This window comes from Grampus griseus, assembly GCF_964374135.1.
Source record: "Grampus griseus genome assembly, chromosome: 1".
In the NCBI taxonomy this organism is placed as follows: domain Eukaryota; kingdom Metazoa; phylum Chordata; class Mammalia; order Artiodactyla; family Delphinidae; genus Grampus; species Grampus griseus.
This window is the reverse complement of record NC_139017.1, coordinates 94,550,787-94,563,339: the sequence shown is the minus strand read 5'-3', so window position 1 is coordinate 94,563,339 and position 12,553 is coordinate 94,550,787. Positions and strand designations below refer to the sequence as shown.

The window sequence follows — 12,553 nt, the reverse complement described above, 5'->3', positions numbered from 1 at the left end:
AACAAACCAGAGAAATGTAAAAATAAAAGTATTGTAGTTTTACATAGAATAACAGTAGAAGGGCCTCCTGAGAAGATGGCATTTGAGTCAAGACCCAAACAAAGTAGGCCAGGCAGAAATCTGGAAGGAAAGACACTCCAGGCAGAGGGAATAGCAAATGCCCTGGGACAGGAGTGTGCCTGACTTTTCAGAGTGGTGAGGAGGCTTCTGTAGCTGAGGAAGAGGGAGCAAGGGGAGGAGTAGTAGGAGATGAGGTAAATAAGGTAAATAACAAGGGGCCACATGACGTGGGTCCATGTAAGTCATTGTGAAAGCACTGGTTTTTGTTCAGAGTAAGGTGGGAATCTACTGGAGGATTCTGAACAGAGTGAAAGCATCTGATCTAAAGTAACAGATTCTTACTTGGGCTACTGTTTTGAGAATAGATGAAGAGGTGCAAGGCTAGAAATAGAGAGACCAGTTAATAAGGTATTATAATAATCCAAACTAAAGTGGCTTCAACTAGCCTGACAGCAGTAGAGGTGGTGAGAAGTGTTTGGATCCTACTCAGCTGTAGTATTTTGTACACTCACATATTGATACATTCATATAGTATTCCGTTTTATAGTTTTTAAAATCTGTTGTTTGTAGTTCTTTTCCTTTTTCATTTTGTACTTTGTTTAATTGCATGTTCATTTATTTTATTTTTTTACCGCCATCAGAGTTTGTCTTGCCAGTGGTTGTCAACCTAAGGGTGTGGAACACTTAAGGAGCCACTGGAAAAACGTTGAGACATCCCTCCCTTTTCTGGTTGTCACATGAGTTGGGGAAGGGTATATGTTGGCATGTAGTTCCCTGGGTCCTGGGGATGCAAAGATCCTGTAGTTTCTGACACTTGTACACGATGAAGAATCATCCTGTCTAAAACATGCCCCCATTACGTACGAAACACTGACTCTAGCTTGTTAATCTTTTCAGAGAACTAGTTTTTTGATATTGTGAACTCTGTCATTTCTAAATTTGTGGATCATTGATTTCCATCCTTTATTTCCTTCCTTTTTATTTCTTAAGTTGACTTTTTTGTTTTTTTCCTAATTTCTTAGCTCATTTGTATTTATATTTGTCTTCTGATCGATGTACAGTTGACCCTTGAACGACACAGGTTTGAACTGCACGTTCTACTTATACATGGATATTTTTCAACAGTAAATAACCACAGTACTACATGATCCATGGTTGGTTGCATCCTCAGATTTTTGACTGAGAAGAGGGCTGGCATCCCTAACCCCTGTGCTGTTCTCGGGTCAACTGTATTTGAAAATGTAAATTTCACTTAGGTGCTCTCTCAGCTGTGCCCCACAAATTTTGATATGTGCTCATTTATATTTCCCAAACACCTGTCATGGTACCAGCACATAGTAAGTACCCAGTAGGTATTTGTTAATCAATGCAAGCCACCCCCCCGCCACACCAGGCCACTTTTTTCATTAGAGAGTAGAATCCATGTTTACTGATGTGTTGCATGATTTAAGTTGGGTGTACTTATACTTGAGTTCATGTTAATATGTGCTCTTTATATTTTAGGTGCAGCAGTTGCAAGGAGTTTACAGTTTACAAGAACAGCATTTCTGGACCTTATGTTCTGATGTTTATGTTGGGACCTTGAAATTAGTAGTAGCACCTGATGCTGATGCCAGGTGGATTTTAAGCCAAACACATAATATTTTTACTCAGGTATGATTTTTTTACTAACTTCTTTTAAGGGTCTAGGAATTTATTGTATCTACTAGTCTTAAAAAGATTTACTATTTAACATATTGAATATATATATACTACACTGTGAGGTAAGTGTGAAAGTTTTTTTTCAACCACAGAGTCAAATTTGGGAGATCCTTACTTTAGTGAATACTGTTAATGAAGATAGTCCTGTTTACTCGTTGTTGTACTGATTTGAGCTCCTTTAAGAAAAAGTAGATTCTCCCTTACTGTACACTCCTTATAAGACATGTTATATGATATTTGAAGCTAGGAATTCTAAGGTAGCATTTGGAATAAGAATAATGTCTGGTCAGTGGCGTTGGCTAAAAGCAAACTATGTTAACATTTTTGTTGATAGCAAAGCCATCTCTACTTCTGTGTCATTTAATGGCTTAATATGCTGTTGAGGTTTTCTTAATTCTGTATATGGAATCACGAATTAGTCAGTGCATGACTGCAACCAAATTATATCAGGTAATGTTTATGCCATCATGAGTTGACATAGTCAGTGACTGATAAAGTAAAAGTGATTACTAGGTTATTCTGTATATACTGGGAGAATAAGAACATCATGTCAAGAATATCTGAAGAGAGAGACCACAGATTTTTTTTTTTTTTGGGTCTAGCTTGCTGGAAATATTTGGCAAAAAATCTAGATGTTGACACTGCTTCCAAAATTATCTAACACATAAATCTAATGAGGAAACTGATTCCATGCCTTAAAAATCTGTGCTTCAGTGTTCATTGAAGCACTATTTCCAATAGCCAGGACATGCAAGCAACCTAAGTGCCCATCGACAGATGAATGGGTAAAGAAGATGTGGCACATATATACAATGGAATATTCCTCAGCCATAAAAAGAAACGAAATTGAGTTATTTGTAGTGAGGTGGGTGGACCTAGAATCTGTCATACAGAGTGAAGCAAGTCAGAAAGAGAAAAACAAATACTGTATGCTAACACATATTTATGGAATCTAAAAAAAAAATGGTTCTGAAGAACCTAGGGGCAGGACAGGAATAAAGACGCAGACATAGAGAATGGACTTGAGGACAAGGGGAGGGGGAAGGGTAAGCTGGGACGAAGTGAGAGAGTAGCATTGACATATATACACTACCAAATGTAAAACAGATAGCTAGTGGGAAGCAGCCGCATTGCACAGGGAGATCAGCTCGGTGCTTTGTAACCACCTAGAGGGGTTGGATAGGGAGGGTGGGAGGGAGACGCAAGAGGGAGGGGATTTGGGGATATATGTATACGTATAGCTGATTCACTTTGTTATACAGCAGAAACTAACACAACATTGTAAAGCAATTATACTCCAATAAAGATGTTAAAAAAAAAAAATCTGTGCTTAAAAACTGACCCAGCCCTCCTGATGTGATGCAGTGGGAAGTACACAGCATGACCTGTGTGGCACTCTTGCCAGAAATAGTTAATGTGAATCCTGTCACCTTGTGGACTGTTACCCTGGATTCTTAAGAAGTGTCAGTGTCATGAAAGGAAAAAAAGGAACAATGGAGGATTCTTCTAGATTAGAGGAGACTTCACAATTAAATGCCGTGTGTGGCCCTTGATTGGATCTTGGACTGGGGAGAAACAGCCACAGAGGAAACTATTGGGTAATTAGAATATGGACCACACAATAGCTCATATAATTGTGTAGGTGTTAAACTTCTTGGGTACGATAATGGTATTGTGGTTATAGAAGAATGCTTGTATTCTTAGGAGATACATGCTGAAGGCTTTAGTGGCAAAGTATCAGGATGTCTAATTTTCAAATGTTTCAGCAAAAGTAAAAAGGATTATAAATAAATACATATATAGAGAAATAAGGCAAATGTGGCAAAATGTTTGCGATTGGTTTATACAGGTGATGGGTAGATATGCATTTATGGTGCTATTCTTTTGACTTTAAGCCTTTTCAAAATAAAAGGTTAAAAAATAAAAGTTTGGTGGCTCCTCATTGCCACCAGGATAAAGCCCAAACTTTCTAGCATGACACAATTAACTTTTCAAGCCTCTCTCCTACTATTATTCATTGCCATGTACTTCATACGCCAGCCCCACCAGACTATTTACTTACCTGTGTGAGACAAAAATCCTACTCTAATGTAAAGGTCCAATTCAATTGTTACTTTCTCTCTGAAGCCTTAAAGACCCTTCTAAGCATCATATAGATAGAGAAAGAGAGAGGGACAGACTGACAGTTTAAATTCAGGACCTTAGCATAAATTAAACGATCTCTTCTCTAATAGAGGTGTATGGTTATGTTCCTTTGGAATAATTAATGAAATAATCTTATAATGTAGGCAACAGCCAGACGTCCTCTACTACAAAACAATATGCTGGTACCACTTATTTACTCTAGACATTTAAGAACTGTCTTTTCTTAACAGACATTATAAGAAGTCTGTACCACCATGAGTTTCATAATGCAGCATGCAAAACCTTCACAACATGTCTGAATCCTTCTCACACCTCCTCCCTTTTTCAGAGGCAAAAAGGAGAACATGACTAGCAACAACCTTGCTTTTCACTGCCATTTCTAGGTCATTATTCTCTCCTTCAGTCTCGATTTTCTCCTAGTTATACCATGTCCTTCCACCCTCACAGTCTGAGCTTCTGTCCACCTCTAGGATACCTCATACTGTCCGAAGACTTTGGCACTTAAGTCACTTAATTTTCCCTCTGAGAAGGAATGCAATTTATAGGTTTAGAAATGTGTGAGCAGCTGTGTCTGTGCTTAGAACTGCTGAAGTTGTAATTGAAGTAGGTGGAGGGAGGTTCTTCTGGTAACCTTAGAAATCTTGGCTTTTAAAATGGCTGAAGTTGAAAGTTTACTCAGCTGCCTCTTTGGTTTTGGAAACTGTATTTGGGTTTTGAAAATTTTAAGCTCTAAAACATATTTTAAGCCTTTTTATCAGCTAAGGTCAAGCACACTTGATTTCATTCCTTGCAGAGACTAGGGACTCTCTTAGGCTTGCAGTGAAAATGGTTCAACACATTTTTCCCAGCAGGCAGAGAGAAGTCATCCTTCTCATGATTTTCATTCCATACATTTAATGATTGTAAAGTTGTTTTGTGATAGTTGTTTTGGTTCTGACGTATGCAAAACTGAAGTTTTTTATTAATTTATTTTCCTTTACTGCTTATGCCCTAGTCATGCATATTCATTATGCTATGAGTATATCCAATACCTTGCAGTAACATTTGCAATTCATGAAATGAAATTTAAATTTTTTTACGTTTTTTAAAAATTTTAAATTATATCTTAATCATAGATTTTACTTATCAAAAGTAGTAAAGATCAAATTGCTCCATTTTTAAGAAAAAAATTACACTAATCCTTTAAGTACATTTCTTGTAGAAAGACTTGAAATACTGGTGGCCTTAGTTCCGAAAGACCAAAAGAAGGATTTTCTCAATACTTTGTGGTTCTATGACATTTTAATGTATTTTTCTTATAGCTGATCTTAAATTGGAATTAAATTTTTTTTTTTTTTGGTTAAAAAGTTGTTAAAATTTATATGGGGTTAGCTTTGAAAAGGTTAACATAAGTTTGAGAATTATAACATTTTGTTTTGTTTTTAAAACTATAAGCTTTGCAACTGTTTTGGAACTGTACATTAAGCATGTCTTTTTATTCTCATGTTCCATAGTTATCACTTTATCATGAATGGCTAAGGCAGTTGGCTTGCTATCACGAATATAGAGCAATACTAGTGAATTGGTAGAAGTCTCTTCAGTACTTTGATTCCTTTGGGATTATTAGTTAAGTGATAATCCAGTTTTTAAACTACAGCGTTTTTTATTGACATAGAAAAAGTCCCTCTCCTTTCCACCGCGTGCACTAACTTTTTAAAAATGATTTATCATTTGGGAACAGATGAAATAGAAAACTTATTATTTATGTTTAGTATATGAACAGGAAGTGGATGTGGGATACTGGATGAGGAAGGCAATTTATCATTTATGTTTCTTGTTTTAAACTGGCTGATATCATCTGTTAATTTTTTTAATACACTTTGGTTAGAAATAAAGTTTGAAGAAAAATCTAGAATATGCTTGGGTTCATTACCGTCCTCAGTTCCACACAGCAGAAAAGACAATCAAGGCTAATGCATATTATTTGCTCCTTGATAGAAATTGTACCTTGATATCTTCCATCTTCTCTTCTGCCTGTTTCTGTTATACCTATTAAGTCCTGAACCCCTGGCTTCCTGCTTCAGCTTTCTGTGCTCTATTTTCTTGCCTCAAAATAGAAGTTAACACTGATCGCCAGGAAGGAACCAAAAAGCCTCCTCACTAACCCAGATGGGAGTTCCCCCAGATTCAGGACCTCCCACCTGCACCGCTGTCCTGCCTGCGCGATCCCTTCCTGTCTCTGACAGTAGGGAATAGGAGAAGCTCTCTGTGCCTTTCCGGGTGGCTAGCTAGTTTTCCACCCTTCCTGTTTGTAGGGAATTTTAATCTTTTATAATGATTGATTAGTTTTAATTAATCCACAGGGGTTAAGCGTCCATTGGTTGATGGTGGTGGAAATAATAACAGCAGCAGCAGCTAGCCTTATTGAGAGCCCACCACATGCCAGGCACTGCGATAGACACCTAACATATTAATCTACCTGCAGCACAGGTGGGGTATTCTCCCCAGTTTACAGAAAAAGGAACCCAGACCCAAGTTATTGTTCATGACTTGTAATTTCATCATATTAAGTCACTATTTCACGAATTCTGAGATGATTCAGTTTTCACATGGAAGAGTAAGGCAGTTTTTCAAGAATTCATTTTTAAGGGATAAAGACTAATATTCTACATTGAGTCAAAAATTAAAGTAGAGGGCTTCCCTGGTGGCGCAGTGGTTGAGGGTCCGCCTGCCGATGCAGGGGATGCAGGTTCGTGCCCCGGTCCGGGAAGATCCCACATGCCGCGGCGCGGCTGGGCCCGTGAGCCATGGCTGCTGGGCCTGCGCATCTGGAGCCTGTGCTCCGCAATGGGAGAGGCCACAGCAGTGAGAGGCCCGCGTACAGCAAAAAAAAAAAAAAAAGTAGAAAGTTTCTGCAGTTTTTGAGAATTGGTAGAGAAATACAAACAACCCAGTAATTTTCTTTAGCCGTATTCTTGTTTATTTTTCTAAATTTTTACTGCTGATTTGTCTTCCTTTCCACAACGAGTATTTATGGAGAGTATTCTAAGTCTATGATTTCAGGTTAACACTTATTTTCTTAGAAGCATGGATGTTAAAAATAACTAGCTGTCTTTCCAACTTAAAAAAGTGTTAACTGAATTACGGTTTATACATGATTCTCAGGATATAAGACACAAGTATTCTAGGGTTTTCACTTTTTTTGAGGACAACCCTCAGCCAGCTTTAGTGTCATCCCAGCGGTAGGTAGAATATTTAATGGCACTGGGCACTGTTTTGATCTGCTGGAGTATTTGTCATGTCTTTGTCGTGTGGATAAACTGTAAAGAAAACCTAGTTTGCATTCAGGAAGTAGGTGACTTCCTAAAGGAGTCTTTGGAAATTCCACTTTTTTTCCTCTACATTGAAGGAAATTGAGAAAGGAAAATGGGAAGCTGGAAGACTTAAAGGTGTTCCCATCCAGCCAGATGGATGAAACAAAATGACTTTTTCTGTTAGACTGGGCTTTTGTGTAAAGCAGTAGGCCCTCTGGGGAAAGATATCAGCTTGAGTAATTAACTTGTGATTATGCAAAGATCAATTTACCTAGCCTCTTTGTTTTTCCTCTTTCTTTTTTATTGCCTTGGGCTACCTCATTTCTTATTACTATCTTCACTGTATATGGGGGGGGCGGTTAGGAAAGTGGCAGAGATAATAATGGGAGCCCAACTTACCTTGTCCATTTTTCTTTCATTAACAATTTTGTTAAAGAGAAAAGAAATTAAGCCAGTTTATTTGGGCAATAGTTGTTTTCTCCTAAGGTTAGATACACAAGAATTTTGCAGAAGGGCTCCTAAGTACAGTTATTACGGGGCCCATCTGGGTTGAGTAAATCAAATATAATCAACCATAATAATTTGTTTTTTATAGCATGTAAGAATCCTTTCTTGTATATTCACATATGATCCTTACAATAGTGCCTGATATGTAGCAAGGATTTATTAAATGTTTGTCAAATACTGGATGAATATATAACATTTTTGTGAGATAAGTAGGATTGGTATTTATCAACACTTTTAAAATTAGGAAAACTGAGATTCTGTTTCAGTTTTTAGCTTAAAATCATACAGATGTTAAGTTCTTTTTTCTGCCACAAAACTCTTTGAGTGCGTGCAATTCAATGTATTTTCAGAGAACTTTAACTTTACCACAGCAAGGATTTTTCTTTTCTTTCTTTCTTTTTCTTTTTTTTTAATGAGGCAAAAACGCTAGCATGTTTTCTGTGCTGGAAAGCTGCTGGGGTCTTTTCCAGCTTTTTACTCCACTAGAGCAGCTCCTGACTCCTTAGACATTCATTAGTGCTGGGCAGAGCCCTCCAACTGGAATGCTAGAAGAAAAGCCATGGTAGAAAGTAATGCTTTCAGGAGCCCAGAAATTCCTGGGAGAAGGTAGCGTTATTATTTTATCCCCCACTCCGGCTTTTCTTTCTCTTAGATGTTCCACTTTACTCTTCATTCTATGTTGCTGACAAGAAAGTGCTTAATTGTAACCGATTGTATGCTTTAATCTTTAAAAATTGTTTTTTATTTGAAAGAAGGAAATTAATAGAATTTCAGTTCATCCAACATGTATTTATTGATCATTTACTGTGTGCTGGGCACTACTTGAGGTTCTGGGAGTCAGCAGCAAAAGACAGGACAAAGTCCTTTTATCTTGGACATTATCATTGGAGAGTAACAATCAACAGCATCACAGCAAATAAGTTTTATGATATATTAGAAAGTGATAAGTGTTATAGATAGGGAGAGCAGGGTGGGGGGGGGGTGCTGAGGCATTTACCATCTCTTGCACCAAGCTTTGTTTTTGTTTTTTGTTCTTTTGATAGATAGATAGAGATAGATAGATAATATCTATCTCATCATCTCATATTTATTTACTTGCTTGTTTATCATCTCCCCTCCTTCCTAGTTCCCAACAGCTTATAAATTCCATGAGGGCAAGGGTATTTTTTACCTGTTTTGTTGGCTGTTGTATTCCCGGGGGACAGAAGAGGGCCTGGATTCCAATAGATGCACAAAATGTATTTGTTGGATGAATGAATTGAATGCATTTTTTAATAGGGTGGTCAGGATAAGCCTCACTGACATCTGAGTAGAGATATGACAGGAAAGGGAGTATGTCATGTGGCAATCTCGAGGAACATTGTACCAGGCAGAGGGCCCAGTGTGGCTGGAACAGAGTCAACAAAGGGAGAGAAGTAAGAGATGAGATCAGAGAGGTAATAGGGGCCAGATCATGGGAAAGCTTTGAAGGCCATTGTAGGACTCTGGGCTAAGGACTGAGGAAGGTAAGCTGTTGTAGGGTTTGAGTGATGGAGTGACATCACTATAGTTGCTCTGCTGGAAACAGACCAAAGGAGGGCAAAGGTAAAAGAGTGAAAACGAGATCAGAGGCCGTTACAAAATGTAGGCAAGAGATGATAGTGACTTGGGCCAGGGGATAGCAATGGAGGTGATGTAAATTGATCAGATTCTGTATTTGCATTATTTTGAAGGTAAGGCAAACAGGTTTCGCTAATGGGTTGGGTATGAGAGAAAGAAAGGTTTTTAAGTTGCAGCATTGAGGAAGGAATTGAGCCTAAGAAGATATAGGATCAACAGTTTAGAGGGGAGGAAATAGGGATCAATTTGGCTGTGTTTCGATGCTTGTCAGACATCCAAGTAGAACTGTCAGGTAGATGGTAGGTAGGTTCCAGTCTACAAAAGGTGTGAGCATGTAGACGGTACTGAAAGTCTGGATACTGGGTGAGACCATCTAGGGGACAAGTGTCAAAAAAGAAGGGATCTGAGGACTAAGCCTTTGGGTATTTGAGTGTTTAGTATTCAAAGACAGGAGGAAAAACCCACAAAGGAGACTGAGAAAGATTGATAAGTGAGGTAAAAGGGCAACCAGCGAGTTTTCTCTGGAAGCCAAGAGCAGGAAAAGTGTTTCAGTAGGAGGAAGTGATCGTCTGTGTCCTTTTTGCTGCTAGATTAATTACTAAGATGAGGACTGAGAATTGAGCACTGGGCTAAGCAATTTAGAGGTGACCTTGACAGTTTTGGGAAGTGGTTGGCAGCAAAAGTTTGGTTGAAATGAGTTCAAGAGAGAAGAGAGTAAAGGAATTATAGATAGCAAATATAGAAAAATTGATAAAACTGGAGAGATGGGGGCAATTTTGAGATCAGTGTCCTTGAATAGCAAGTTTATATCCAAAATTGAAAAGAGGAGTTGGAGTGTAAAGTAATTCAGTAACCAGTAGATGGTTATGCTTATTTCAGTGTTTAAAATCATTTATCATAGGAAGATTTAGACTGGATAGATTTATGATTTTAGTAGCCAACTAGTCAAGCACTGTGGTGTTTTCTAGCAGAATAATGGTAGCTGGGTAACCTCATTTTTCCAAAATTCACTTGGGCAGGGCATGTAATTAGTAGCATAGCTTTCTTTTGTAGGGCTAAATGGAGAATCTTTTTTGCAACTTATTAACATACTTGTTTCTAAAATAAAATTATTGGCACTTTATGATGAAAAATGGAGAATTCTTTCCCAAAGACAGAAAAGAAAAATAATTCTTCCCTTTTTCAAAAAAAAAAAAGAAAAGAAAAATTTTTTTTCCTACTACTTTTCTGAAATGTATAGTCTATTATTGGTTTGTTTGATTTTCTAATTTTTTTTTTTTTTTTAACTTTTCAGGCCGGAGTGAGACAGCTTTATGTACAGATTGACTTTGCGGCCATGTAAATGAATGAAAAGAAATTATGCTTTTTGGGGGACCTAATTTTTTCTGGTACTGTAAAATCCTAATCATGGTACCTAGCTTTTTAAAAAGAGAAATCATCACTACAACTTCCCAGCACCAAGTAGACCAGGCAGAGTCAGCCGATTGTGCTCTGCCAGGAGTTTACAACTAAGGGATCAGAATTAAGAGGATCTCTCCTGGACTTTTGGTCTTCTGTGCTTCTTCCCTCCAAACCATTTTGATTTCTGAGGTTTCTAGTTTTGTTCCAGGGTATTGTTTTCTGTTTGTTTCCTTTTTTTTTTTTTTCATTTCAAATGCCCTCACTCCCACCCCTCATCCTAGCCAGTAAGAAATTCAGACAGTGGGCCTCTAATCATCTGGAATGTCTTCACTGAAGCTGCTGGAAACCACTGCTTTCATTCCCAGAAAACCAGTGTTATTTAAAAAAAAAAAAAAAAGAAAAAGAAAAATGGAAATCTGCTTTATATGTAATGTCACAATTGTTGACGTTCTTCAATATAACCATGTTTGTAAAATTGTTTGTACCTTGCAAACTTATGAACCAAACCATATTGGGTTTTCAAAGTGCCTTTGTATCAGAAAATGTATTTGCCAGCATAGAAATGTACCATCAAAGGTCATGTATATGTTTTTTTTTTAATGGGTATTCTGTATTCTGTACAAAATAAGACGCTTGTTAGTAATGTATACAGATGTCTTTTTGTGTACTTGCAGCATAGGTTTAGATATATAAAAATCTGCCTTTTATTGCTTTATCCCATCAAAAAATAAAAGGTGTTATTTTGCTTTTTAAATCAAATTCAGTTATTACATTAAATTATTTTGTGTACTGTGTTTTCAAAACTTTGCAAATGCTTCTGTTATACAGACGGGTGTTTTAACTTACTTAAAACATCTGCTAAATTCCAAATTTCTATAAAAGCTACTGTGTCTGTGATAAACTTTCGTATATCTTTCCTTACTGTTTTTATAGATTCTATTAATGAAAGGAAAAGGCATGTAGAGTGAAGGCAGAAATGGTTGTGACAATGTTATTTTGCTTTTTCATTCTTCAAATGCCAAGTCATACGTTTTCCTGTGCAAGTGTTACACAAATACAGTTGCTTTCAGGAATCCTAAAGCAGCATTTTATTGACTTTGAAGTACTGAAGGTACTGAGGAAATGTGGTAACATAGAACTCTTCCTAACACAGGTATCTTGGAAGTTAATAAATAAGTTGATTTCTAGGCTCTTGTGTATTTGAAAAATAAAATTGCAATTTGAGATAAGTGCTTGAATGTTCTACTTAAATATTCTCTGTGTTTTATGAAGAAATTGTTCTGAATAGACATTTTCCCATTGTACTTCATTTTATCACAATGTATATTCCCTTTTAACTGAAAGGGAAAAATTTAAATTGCTGGGGGGGAAACCCTGCAGGATGGAAATGAATGTTTAGAATGTAGATCAGTAATAAGCACTTTTTCACTGATGTGGCAGAAATCACTGTTGATTTTGTCTAAGTTTCAAGGTATCTGTTTCCCTATTTCTGACCTACAATTTATGAAATATACTGTGTTAGGAAAACTATAGACTGCTTTCTTCATGCTTTTCTAAACCGCTGCAGGTTGCCATGAACTGTTGATAGTCCCCTTTTTGCAGATTAAGTAGTATTTTTAAAACATTTTTACTCACTGCCAGGCAGTTTAAAGCTAAGAATTCCTGCAATAGAATGCATTTAACTGAAACAATTGTTAAGATGTTTCAGGACGGAAATATAAAAGGAAATGTCCTGATAATGGTACTGCTTTTTCATTATAAGTAGTCACTTGGAAGTTTGCATCCACTACCAAGCCTGATAGAAGCCTGCGATATTCTATAGGTTTTGGCATATTGTGTAAAATGAC

At 37.1% G+C, this 12,553-nt stretch overlaps 1 protein-coding gene across 1 annotated transcript in view; it reads left to right on the top strand.

Annotated features, from left to right (window-relative positions):
* Positions 1 to 11,933, top strand: part of SLC30A7 (solute carrier family 30 member 7) — a 76,503-nt gene extending 64,570 nt beyond the window's left edge. The window contains exons 10-11 of the mRNA XM_082678947.1: positions 1,564 to 1,713; positions 10,600 to 11,933. Coding sequence (XP_082535073.1) covers positions 1,564 to 1,713; positions 10,600 to 10,647 — 198 coding nt within the window. The 3' untranslated portion in view covers positions 10,648 to 11,933. The remainder of the gene's footprint in view (positions 1 to 1,563; positions 1,714 to 10,599) is intronic.
* The last annotated feature ends 620 nt before the right edge of the window (positions 11,934 to 12,553 follow it).